Here is a 13,527-nt window from a genome sequence, read left to right as displayed (position 1 = left end):
CCATAGCTTTAATCAAAAATTTATCTTCACATGCCTCATTAACAGATGATGGTTCAATTTGAGAAATAAGACATACCTCTTCATTTGCCAATCTTCCTCTTGTCATAACTCCTTTAAATTTGTTTCCAATTATCTAATCTTCAGAATGATTCAATCTTACATACCGGGGTGTCCTTGTTTGTTGTTGTTCTTCAATTACTGTGGAATCCTCTGATGGTACCGGGGTAACTAGATCTTCATTTTGTACCAGTGGATTTAGTGTAGGTTCATTTGTCACAATTTCTATTGCCGATTCAGAGTCTATATACCTTGAAGTTCCTCTAAATTGTTCATCAATCTTTACATTTGTACTCTCAACAATTTTCTGCAATCTCTTGTTAAAACATCTATATGCCTTGCTCTTAGATGAATAACCAAGAAATATTCCTTCATCACTTCTAGGATCAAATTTGCCAATATACTCATCTCTTCTAATATAACATTTACTTCCAAAAATTTTGAAATACTTAAGAGTGGGAGTATTACCAAACCATAGTTCATGAGGGGTCTTACTGGTTTCACCTTTGATGTGAACTTTGTTGAATGTATAGACGGCTGTGTTGACTGCTTCTCTCCAATACACATGTGGTAGATTTGCTTCTAATAACATACTTCTTGCTACATCCAAGATAGTTCTGTTTTTCCTTTCAACAACTCCATTCTGTTGTGGTGTCCGAGGTGCTAATAGTTGTCTTCTGATTCCATTCACTTCACAGAATTTATTAAAGTCCTTAGATGTGAATTCTCCTCCTTGATCTGATCTTAAACATTTGATTTTCTTACCGGTTTCATTTTCAACCATTGCTTTGAACAGTTTGAACTTTCCAAGTGCTTCTCTCTGAGAAAAGCAACCCAACACATTCTAGAATAATAATCAATAATTAGCATGAAATATCTATCACCTTGTAAGCTTTTAGTTCTAGCTGGACCACATAAATCAGTGTGAATCAAATCAAGAGCAATATTGGATTTTTCTGGAATACTTTTGAAACTAGCTCTAACTTGTTTTCCAAATTGACATTCCTTACAAATTGTATTCTGAGGTTTCACAATTTTAGGTAGATCTCTAACTGCTTTAGAAGTACTTATCTTCACCATGCAATCAAAGTTTACATGACATAGTCTCTTATTCCATAACCAACTTTCATCTATATGTGCAATCAAGCATGCCTTTTCACTGTTATTCAAATGAAAGATATTACCTCTAGTCTGATTACCGGTTGCAATTTCCAAACCAATTCTATTCATGATTTTGCATTTTCCATTTTTAAATTGTAACTGAAATCCCTTCTCAACCAATTGACCAACACTTAAAAGATTATGCTTTAATCCTTCAACATAGTAGACATTGTCAATGTTATGCTTACCATCAAGAGATATTATACCCTTCCCTTTGATTGAACAGGCTTTGTCATCTCCAAATCTTACTAAACCTCCATTGTATTCTTGAAAGTTCAAGAATTTACCTTTGTCTCCTGTCATATGATGTGAGCATCCTGAGTCAATGATCCATTCATCCTTTGCTTCAACTTTAGCTGCTAGGGCTTGTTCTATCGGTTGAGCAGTAGGTGTTGGTTGATCTTCTGTTATAGCAACAAAAACCCATCCATTATCTACTGGATCCTCATCAAAATCATCAGTTACACCTTCATCAGCAATGTAACAAGATTTGTCTTTGTTCTTCTTAAATCTGTATCTCTGATATTCAGGATTAGGCTTGTATGTTCTTCTAGCTTCTTCTCTTAGTCTAGCATGTCTATCAGGGTATCTCGAAGCCATATGACCAATCTTATTATAGTTAAAACATTTAAAGGTTGCTTTACCTTCATACTTACTTCCAACTGGACCTTTTGGCATTTTCCTTGCAAATAGTGCTTCAAGTTCTTCAAGCTCTTCATTCTCCTTCCTAGTTTCTTCAAGTTCTCTTGCATAAAAGGCTTTCCAATCTGATTTGTCAAATGATGGAGCAGATGATGTTGATGCTTTAAAGGCCAAATCTGTCTTTATAGTAGCAACAAGACCAAATTCCTCAATTTCAAAAGCTGAAAGTTTTCCAATCAATGTATCCCTAGTTACGGATGTATTAGGCATTGTTCTCAACTCATTTATAGCAGTAACCTTCATTTTATATGCCGATAGCAATCCTCTTAATATTTTTGAAACAATTTCATCCTCACTTAAGGTTCCTCCACAACATTTAATACCCAAAATAATTTCATTTACTCTTTCCATAAAAGCAGAAATCCTTTCATCTTCTTCCATTTTCAGATGTTCATACCTGACTCAGAAGCTTTCAAGTTTTGCAATCTTGACTGTGGAATCTCCTTCATTCAGTGTTTCCAAATGATCCCAAATAGCTTTAGCAGTAGACCTATATGATAATCCCATGATTTGTTGATCTGATAAAGTGCTCAAAAGTGCTTCTCTTTCTTTGCAATCATTCTCCTCATCTTTAGCTAAGGTAGTTGGAGCGGTCTGACCAGCTACAGCAGCAGTATAACCATTCTTTGTAACTTCCCAGATGTCTTTACCAATGAAATTCAGATGTGTCTCCACTGATCTTCCATATCCCATAGTTGGTTCCATCAAGTTTAGGACTGTCCTTCCTGAAATAATTAGTAGTCATTGGATCTCCTTAAGTTGTTAAACTTCTGCAAAAGAGGACTAAGCTTTGATACCAATTGTTAGGTCCCGGAGACAACTGAGGGGGGGGGGGTGTGAATCAGTTGTCAAATAAATTCAAACCAAAAACCACTTAACCAACTTAATGCTTAATACCGATAAACCAGTTAAGTATGTCGGTAGACAGTGTTAACAGTTAATTACTATACCGGTAAAGATTAATGCATGAAACATAAACACATAGTCATCCACAACAAATAACACCAATATTTGTACGTGGAAACCCTGTAAGGGGAAAAACCACGATGGGAAACCTTACCCACAATCAGATGATACTACTGCAGATAGTAAGCGTACATAAATGGGGTCTGCACATGCAGAAAGGCCAACAGCTTAGAGCTCACTACTCAATCACAAAAAGGGAGACACATTGACTATAGTTGGATGGTTAAATCCAATAAGAATGTACTGCACAAAATAGCATCTTCATATGCTGGATTCCGTACCGGTGTAATGCTGATATGCTTTCACAAAAACCTAGCTTCACCTTCAAATGATGTCTTCGTGTATAGCTCTACTTAATCTCACATATACCTTCTCACAATTCTTTTTCGCATTCCACATTCGATCTTACAAATAAGATCTTACATTTATACCATAACCTAAGACCAACTTTAGTAGGTCGGCTCTACAAGATATTACAATAAAAACATTTTACAAACAATATAATATCTGATGCAATAACCGATTAAACATGTCGGCTTAATGCATTTACAACAATAATAAATCATCTCCATAGCGTGCCATGCTGATCTGGAAAAGATAAACCTGCCGGTGTAACCCTAGGTAACCCTGGACCTATTTGTCGGTAAAAGCAAATATGCAAATATGAATATACCAATGATTAATTCTTCAAAACAAAGTGTCCACACGATGTCTTCGACTTTACTAAGTGTCTTCCATATCATTCCAAGTGTCGGTGAACCATATACCAGTAACTGTGCAATAGTTACTTGCTTGCCAATGAATGTTGTTGGATCTCCAAAGTGCTAGTGTTTTAGTAGGTGTTGACATCAATGACAAAACCATACCAACAATGACATGTGTCATAGGTAGAAAAGGTTAATGAATTAATTAAATAAATAAAGATTTATTTAATTAATAGAGGAAGTGGGATCAATTAAATAAATAAAAGTATTTATTTAATTTAGGAAAAGGATAATTTAAATAAATAAAAGTACTTATTTAAATGAGAAATAAGGCTAGAAGAGGATAAATGAATTAATTAAATAAATAAAGATTTATTTAATTAATAGAAGAATTAGGTTAAAATAATTAAATAAATAAAATATTAATTTAATTAGACTGGACAATTTTAGGTGTCTACACATTTATTTCAATTAATGACCCCCATTTACATTTCTCACACATCTGGCAACAAGGTCATAGTTATTTGCAATCTGGGTTAATAGGTTCACATCTATGAAAACCTCAGGGACTATAAGCTTTCCAACATCTAACTCCCATATACTATTCATTAGAGCAGGGGAATTTCTCTGGCCAAATCCTACCTTGAAAAGTCCCAAACCTGATATTCCTATCTAAGAATCCCTTAAATAATTCCCTTTGTCATACAAACCGTCGCCAATTCTCAGGCGAGGAGCTTTGGGCACCAGTTCTTTCATCTTAGCTGCAGTATTAGTAGACATAGTTAACTGCTCTAAAAATTCATCACAAATGGCTCTCCTAATAATTTACCTTCCCTTTGAAATCTCTTCATGGTGCCATCTTGGAACTACAGTTATTTCAATTAAAACTTAGATAGACTTCTGAGAATTCAAGCACCCAGTGATACCAATTCAAACTGTAATTGTCAAGCAATATGCAGAAACTTACTCGTTTGCTTGAAGAAATTCGCTCTGTGCACCAGTTCCTCTGCAATACTCTTTGAAATGACACCAAAGCTTTCAATTGATGTGAAGCTTATTACGGCAATTGAGCATTGAATAGAAACATTAAGCCACATGCTTCGGCAATCAATTCGCAATTAAATTCAAAAAATGGCTCCAATGGACCACAAAGAATTTCTAAGTGTCTTGCCTTTTCACTGCTTCACGAAAGATAAAAAGCCTGCATCTTTTCATTGCAAAACAACGCCATCCGTTGGATTCTGAAAGATATGCACGTTCTTTACCTTACCAAAGTCATCCTGCTTAGAAATGGGCCCCACCTTCCTTTAGCTGCTTCGCGAAGGATAAAAATCTTGCATCTTTTCCATGTGAAACAATGCTAACCGTTGGATCATCCACTATCCGCTCAATCGTTACTATTCACGGTGACCGTTTGTCTATTCAACTAACCGGGGCTGCCACCGCTAGTGGTTGTTCGTTGTTTTGCATGTTACAAGCTAGCGTTGTCGTTGCACCAAAAGATCGACCTGTCAATGCCCGATACAACCACTAGACTTATAGAATCCACAGGAGGCTGTTAAACCATGTCACGAATCCCCGTGAGGAACGCTGGCCCACTGCCAACAATCCTCCTCCCAGCGTCACTCGCCATGGCCTGCATGATTTGAACCTGTGACCAAGCTCTGATACCACTTATTACAAGCTAGGGTTGTCGTTGCACCAAAAGATCGACCTGTCAATGCCCGATACAACCACTAGACTTATAGAATCCACAGGAGGTTGTTAAACCATGTCACGAATCCCCACGAGGGACGCTAGCCCACTGCCAACATCGCAAAGGTTAATCACCGTGTTACTTTGGGCTGCGAAACAACACACGCCGTTGGATCTATTTTGAGATGCGCGGCTCTTAACTCCTTTAACCTTCAAAGTGAACCCTCTAAGCGGAAACCACTTGTCCTACAGATTTCCAGTAAATATCCTCCATGTGTTGACCATTCATTCTCTCAAGAACTCTGTCAAACTCCACATCTGAATAGTCATGTGTCTTGTTTAGCCATGAAGTTCATCAATATTGCCGCTTAATCAAACTGGCCACTCACGATCCATTCGGAGCCACATGTCCTACTAACAAATCACCTTTTGCCTTAGCCAGACATCCAGCTGTATTGCCACCTCATCCACCACGTAACCGCCACCTCCTTTTCGCTGCTTCGTGAAGAGTAAATTTTGCGTTACTTTGGGCTACGAAACAACATGCACCGTTGGATCTATTTGGAGATGCCTTTTCTTTAACTTGCAAGCCATGCTTTCACTGGGCCCACTGCCTTTTTGCTACTTCGCGAAAGGTAAACTTTGTGCATCTTTACCATGTGAAATAGCGCCAACCGCTAGATCTTGTCAGAAATATACGGTCTTTAACCAAGGGATCCACTTACCTTTGGGGCCCACCATCCTTTCGCTGCTTTGCGAAGGATAAAAATCACTCGTCTTTTCATCACGAAGCAACGCGGACCATTGGATCAGGAACAAGCATGATCAGGAAGTATGATGCTTTTTCATACTTCCTTGATATTGTTTTTAAAATGGTTTTATTTGTAATGGTTTCTAATCTTACTAATCTTGACTAACCATTTTATGGCGTTGCAACATCATATAAGGTTAGTGTGTAATTGCATAAAATAAAGTCAACTAGTTGTTTTATCTTATAAAATACCTTATAAAAGTTGTTAAAAAATAAGGATATTTAAGAAGGATGTTACTTTACAAGTAAGGTGACAAAAATATGATAAATCTTATAGGCAAAGTGCCCATGTCAAAATAATAGTAACATGTAAAATGTGTAAGAAGAAATGTTATTACAAGGATTGTTTAAATTCTTTGAAGTGTAAGGTTATAAATAATATAGAAACAACTTCCACCTCATCACATCATATCTAAACTAAACTTAAATAATAGGAGATTAGTGTGCACTTATATAAAAGTAAGCTAGATGATTGGTTTGTCTTGTAGAATATCTAATAAAAGCTTTTTGGTACTAGTGAACATCATATTCACTGGGATTGTTATGTTACAAGTTAAAGTGAGAAAAATGTAATAAATCTAGTTGTGAGTACAATGCTTACTGTATTAAAAGTTATATTTAGGTTTTTTTTAATATAAGATTATAAATAAGACTAAAACAAGTGTTGCCTTATTGCACATCATCTCTAAACTTACACGTCATATAAGGTACTGTGTACTTTCATAAAATAGTGTTAAAGGACTACTTTATATCGTAAAATATCTTTTAAAAGTTGTTGAACAAACATGGGTATTTAAGGAGGCTATAACTTTATAAAATAAAGTCACTTGATTATCTTGTCTTGTAGAATACTTTATAAAATTTGTTGGCAATAGTGAACAAACAAGGATAGTCTTGAGGAGGTTGTTACTTTATAAAGTTGGGTAGGAAAACTATATTACGTCTAATATATAAATTGTCCATATGAAAATAATAATTGTGTTTTCAATGAAGAAGAGGAAGCCTTATTATAGAGAATGTTTGCATTCAAATTAAGTATAAGGTAACTATAAATAAGATTGAAAAAACGTGGTACTTTGTTGTATCATCTCTACACTATAAACTTGCATCATATATGTTTAGTGTGTGCTTAATAAAATAAAGCCAAATAATTACATTGTCTTGTAGAATACACAATAAAATATGTTGGCAATAGTGAACAAATAAGGATAGTCAAGGAGGTTGTTTGTTTACAAATTAAAGTGGAAAATCCATATTATATTCAATGGATAAATTGTCCATATAAAAATAATAGTTGTTGGTCTAATGAATAAGAAGAAGCCCTACCGTAGAGAATGTTTACATTCTTTAAGTATGATGTTACACATAAGATTGAAAAAAGTGTTACTTTGTTGTATTGAAACTCTAAACTCTAAAATTACATCATATAAGGTTAGTGTGTAATTGCATAAAATAAAGTCAACTAGTTGCTTTATCTTATAAAATACCTTATAAAAGTTGTTAAAAAAACGAGGATATATAAGAAGGATGTTACTTTACAAGTAAGGTGATAGAAATATGATAAATCTTATAGGCAAAGTGCCCATGTCAAAATAACAGTAACATGTAAAATGTGTAAGAAGAAACATTATTATAAGGATTGTTTAAATTCTTTGAAGTGTAAGGTTATAAATAATATCGAAACAACTTCCACCTCATTACATCATATCTAAACTAAACTTAAATAATAGGAGATTAGTGTGCACTTATATAAAAGTAAGCTAGATGATTGGTTTGTCTTGTAGAATATCTAATAAAAGCTTTCTTGTACTAGCGAACATGATATTCATTGGTATTGTTATGTTACAAGTTAAAGTGAGAATATGTAATAAATCTAGTGGTGAGTACAATGCTTACTGTATTAAAAGTTATATTTAGGTTTTTTTAAATATAAGATTATAAATAAGACTAAAACAAGTGTCGCCTTATTGCACAACATCTCTAAACTTACATGTCATATAAGGTAGTGTGTACTTTCATAAAATAGTGTTAAAGGACTACTTTATATTGTAAAATATCTTTTAAAAGTTGTTGAACAAACATGGGCATTTAAGGAGGCTATAACTTTACAAGATAAAGTGACAAAAATATAATAAATCTAATAGGCAAAGTGTCCATGTGAACATAATAGTAACATGTACAATGCGTAAGAAGAAACCTTAATGAAAGGAACATTACATTCTTTGAAGTGTAAGGTTAAAAATGATATGAAAACAACTTCTACCTATCATATCATTTCTAAACTAAACTTAAATCATATGAGATTAGTGTGCAATTATATAGAAATAAAGCTAAATGATTACTTTGTCTTTTAGAATATCTATTAAAAGCTATTTGGCACTATTAAACATACCACGATTATTATGTTAGAGGTTCAAGTGAGAAAAATGTAATAAATTGACTAGTGAGTACAATGTCTAAAAGAAGCCTATTAAAAGTTATATTTAGATTCTTTAAAATGTAAGATTATAAATAAATAAGATTAAAGTGTCACTTTCTTGCACATCATTTCTTAAATACATGCTTATGTCATTTGAAGTTAATATACATTATATAAATCGAAATCAAATAATATTAAATTTATATATTTAAATATTAATTAACAAAAAGAAGTTATTCAACTGCAATGAAGAAAATGTCAAATTTGACCATAATATTTAAATAATTGAAATTCCAAAACCCATTGATTTTTTCGAATTTCAATTGATAGAAAATTACAGTCAGATTACATCATCCAATTTGCAAAGTGCCCTGCCAAATAGGACTGCTGTGTTCAATGCAAAATAGTGTTTTCTAGAAGGAAAGTTGATAAAACCGTTTGACAAAATTCCCAGCAAATGAGATATTCAATTGGATTGGTAGCCGTTTTACCCATCTGGCAGCGGCAGAAAAGGAAATTTATCCAATCCCCATCTGGTAGAGGAAGAAAAGGCAATTCATCCAATACCTGATATATAATAATAAGCGCGTGTCTCTATTAATGTGTTGGTACTGAAATTGATTCATCCGAGATGGAGGGGCAATTCATCCAATCAAATGCCCGAGAAGGAGAATGGGTTCACTGCTAATCATATTTATCTTTTCAGAATATAGAAAACCCTGACGCTTCGAAGAGGTTGGCAAATGCATGTGATAATTTGTCTTTTCTTCTTCTTCTTTACAATGGCGTTTGGCTTTTTTTATTCAACAGAAGACAGCTAGCTTGTCTATGGGCGGCAATGTCGTTCACGACAGCTCAATTTCGCTGTGTGAATCAAAACAAAACAAACCCAAATCGTACAGTTCAAAAATATGGTTTTTAATACAGTATAATAATACCTTATTCAACCTAAAAACAAACCCTTATTATTAGGTATCCGCAAGCTGATAAGATATTCGATCTGACAACGCAAAAGGAGGATTTCCTAATTGTACCTGTACGTTGGTTCAATGGATAACCCCAAATATGTGAAATGGTCAGTGCTTCAGAGGAAAAGGGCAAAAGTGCTAGCTATTTTAATCATATAATGTTCGTTGAAATGAGAAAGTGTAACTGGAAGTTTTTGAATGCGACTAAGTTTATCTTCAAAAGAAGTTTCTGGATGTAAAGCTTGAGAACATTCCATTCAAAAGTCAAACTGAGAATGCATGCTATATGTTTGAGAAAATGCTTTCAGCTGCAAATCGTGTATTGACTGTCCTTCCAGGGCGTGCCAATTAAGACTGAAATTTAAAATTGTCAGCGTGTAAAATGTTAATTATTATGAGATAAAGAGGAAAAGATTGATTGGATGGGTTAATTTACCCGTAATTATAACCCGTTTACTGTAAAGAAAACCGCTTTCCTGCCAATTGTTTTATAGTATGTCTCGAAGAAACAAAACGAGTTTGGCTAGATTCCGGCTAGACGACGAATTTTCAGTGACGGCAAACCCATAAATTCGAGCAATAATAACGGACTTCGAAAATCTAAACACCTATTAGTAGAACGGCGTTGAGCCAGAATGGTCGCCAACTACTGCCAACTATTTGACAAAATGTGGCAATTAAAACATGAGATTCCATCCTTATTTCCCGCTACTCTCCTGCTAAAAAATTGTTTTTTCAGGGTGAAAATGCAGGCCTTCAGATGGTCTCGCAAAGGATGCTATTCTAGTTGTCAATTAGAAATTGGGTTTGACTGTGAAATTGATATGGAAGTTTCTAGAGCACATAGTATAAGGCGGCTAACGGAAATAACAGGATTGTAATTGAATAGTTATTCATGAGAAATATTAAGGTCAAAGTCCTTGATTTGGTAGAAGGATATGTTTCAGAGTATTGAATTCTCCCTGCCCAATTTATAAAACTGCGTAATTGCTTACGTTTCCTTCAATCTCTTTGAACTTATATATGTCCTACGGGCTTTGGACAAATCATCTGGTATCTCATTTATTGTTAGCTAGTTGTCTACAATTTGGTTCGTGCTCAAATGGATATGAATAGCTCCCTTCTTTTCAGGCTTTTCCCGATATCGTGGCACTCCGTCATAGCCGCTCTGGTAACGCTGTTGATAGCATGGCAGCAGTTTGCATACTCCATGAAGAAAAATTCTATTCCAGGTCCTTCGGTGGTGATTCCTTTTATTGGAGGTGCCATAGAAATGGTGAGGAATCCCACGAAATTTTGGGACAATCAGGCCAAGGCTGCGAGAAGTTTTGGATTGGCAGGAAACCTTCTGTTTGGCAAATTTATTGTCTTTATTCAGGATTCTGAGCTCTCCCAAAAGATTTTTGCCAATGTAAAACCTGATGTTTTTCATCTGATCGGACACCCATTTGGGAAAAAGCTATTTGGAGAGCATAATCTTATATATATGTTTGGAGAAGAGCACAAGAATCTCAGACGTAGGTTTGCTCCAAATTTCACACTCAAGGCTCTGGGAATTTATGTTGGAATACAAGAGAAAGTCATTAGGCAGCATATAAGGGAGTGGATTGCGATGTCTTCTGAAGACAAACCTATTGCTCTGAGGAGTCTCTGCAGAGACATGAATCTGGAAACCTCACAAAATGTTTTTGTGGGTCCTTATTTGACTAGTGAGGCGAGGGAGCAGTTCTATAGGGATTATAATCTATTCAATACTGGTCTCATGGCACTACCCATTGATTTTCCAGGGTTTGCATTCTATAAAGCCAAGCATTCTGTATCTAGGCTGGCAAAAACTCTTGGAGAGTGTGCTCATCAAAGCAAGGGAGTTATGGAGTTAGGTGTGGAGCCTACTTGTTTGGTAGATTTCTTTATGGCAGAAACATTGAAGGAAATTAAAGACGCGGAACAAAGAGGTGCCCCTAAACCCTTACATACCGATGACATTGAAATGGGAGGATTTCTTTTTGATTTTTTGTTTGCTGCACAAGATGCTTCTACATCTTCGCTGGTATGGGCTGTAACATTACTGGAATCCAACCCAGAAATTCTAGAAAAAGTCAGAGAAGAGCAAAGAAGGATAAGACCTGATTTTGATGCACCCATTTCTTCGGAGCAGATCCGAGAGATGAAATACACAGAGATGGTGGTGAAAGAAGTCATCAGATTCCGTCCACCTGCAACACTTGTGCCTCACATTGCTGCTGTTGATTTTCCCATAACAGAGAACTATACAATTCCAAAAGGGTCAATAATTTTTCCTTCTCTATTTGAGTCATCATTTCAGGGCTTTACAGATGCTTATAAATTTGATCCAGAAAGATTCTCTTCATCTCGTCAAGAGGATCAGCTTTATAAACGAAATTGGCTTCCATTTGGAGCTGGAGCTCATCAATGTGTTGGTCAGCGATATGCTCTTAATCATCTCGTACTTTTTGTAGCTCTCTTTTCTACATCAGTTGACTGCACCAGATGCAGGACTCCTGATTGTGATGAAATTGCATATGTACCCACCATTGTTCCAAAGGACGAAGGTCTTGTCTACCTCTCAAGCAGGAGAGAAACGGGTCCAAATACAAGGTATGTTTTTATCATCCACCTCTGTGCTTGAATTTCTGCATGGTGCTTAGTCAAATCATTGCGTCTCCTGGTGCTCCCTCCTTGATAATAATATACTTATTTTTCAAGAGTTTAAAAATATATTGCATTTTAGACCGTTTTTAGAGAAATTTACAACCAGGAATGTTTGTGTAAAGAGCATAGATCGATTGATAGACAAATAGATGGTGTCACCAAGTAGAAGAGAATGGTTCACATGATGCATTTAGATTCTCTCTCAAATCTTTTCATAAAGCCTAAATCATTCTCATAGATGGATAGATATATAGTGAGTTTTCAATAATTGATTAATGATGTTGAAAATGTTTCAGTCAGTTTCCTTTCTCTTCAAAATGATGCTGATATAGCCTACTGTTTTTTGGCAGAGAAAATAAAGATTGATCTCTAAGTGGTGCAGTCCTCAAAGGACACTGGCAGTTTGGATTGCACCAATATTCTTTAAGAGTTCTCTGATGAGAAACTTTTTTTATGCATAAAACAGGAGACTGAATAGTAACTTGTGTCATCGAGTGGAGGGAAAACATTGAATTTGTTGGTCGCTTAAAAATACTGCAGCATTTTTCTTCTTGTCGTGAGACTTCCATGATCGAAAGCCATTTCTATGGAGAAAAAAGTTGATTTATATGCTTTCTGACATAGGCAAAGATGTGATTTATTTAATAGCTGGCATCGTAAAATGGGGAGAAATTTGAGCAATTTTGTTCATTGATTGAAAAAACATGCAGTAGAAAATTCCTCTCTGATCAGATGATGTCTCCATACAGAAAGAAATGAATAAGATAGATGGATGGTGCCATGAAGTCACAAAGTGGGAGGAAAAAATGTTTTTAGGTTGGAGCGCTACTGCATTTGCATGTGTTATATATTTACTGGTTGCAAGCCATTTCCATGGAGAGTGAGATGATTAGTAGGATAGATGCTGTCAGCTGGAGGAAATATCAGAGTTTTCATATGGTTCAAAGTACGCCACAATAAAAAAGATATTCTTTAATAGACTTCTCCTCATCGCCAAAAGTGATGTATTTGTACGTGTAGATGATATTAAATTGCATTGTCTCCTGCAGACTTCATTGTTGATTGAATTGATAGTTCATTATTCCCATTGCTTTTACTTATTTATATAGAAGATGCGATGTGTTTCATTCTTCAAGGGGATTTTAATGTTTACATGCTTTTATTTGCATACCTTTTAAAGCGTTGATCTTAAAATTATGTTAACTAGTGTATTTGTCTGCAAATTTGCAGAATGGAGTAGCATATGTTATCAAAGAGTTTGAAAGGCAAATCAAACCATTTATTTTCTTGTGGAAATCATTGCTTTGCATTTAGTTTATTAAGATAATAAAAACTTCAATAATTTATTGCTCAGCAAATTAAGAAGACAAA

At 35.1% G+C, this 13,527-nt stretch overlaps 1 protein-coding gene across 1 annotated transcript; it reads left to right on the top strand.

Annotated features, from left to right (window-relative positions):
- Positions 1-8,874: 8,874 nt before the first annotated feature.
- Positions 8,875-13,256, top strand: LOC131044975 (cytochrome P450 710A1). The gene is made up of 2 exons (XM_057978473.2): positions 8,875-12,102; positions 12,507-13,256. The coding sequence occupies exons 1-2, from the start codon at positions 10,586-10,588 to the stop codon at positions 12,520-12,522; spliced, it is 1,533 nt and encodes a 510-aa protein (XP_057834456.1). The 5' UTR covers positions 8,875-10,585; the 3' UTR covers positions 12,523-13,256.
- The last annotated feature ends 271 nt before the right edge of the window (positions 13,257-13,527 follow it).

The sequence above is a fragment of the Cryptomeria japonica genome, chromosome 1, assembly GCF_030272615.1.
Source record: "Cryptomeria japonica chromosome 1, Sugi_1.0, whole genome shotgun sequence".
NCBI classification, from domain to species: Eukaryota; Viridiplantae; Streptophyta; class Pinopsida; order Cupressales; family Cupressaceae; genus Cryptomeria; species Cryptomeria japonica.
The sequence above is the reverse complement of the archived record's forward strand: the minus strand, read 5'-3'. Positions and strand labels throughout refer to the sequence as shown.

Excerpts from the sequence above, each read along its gene's own strand:
- LOC131044975 (XM_057978473.2), top strand. The coding sequence starts at position 10,586 with ATGGATATGAATAGCTCCCTTCTTTTCAGGCTTTTCCCGATATCGTGG.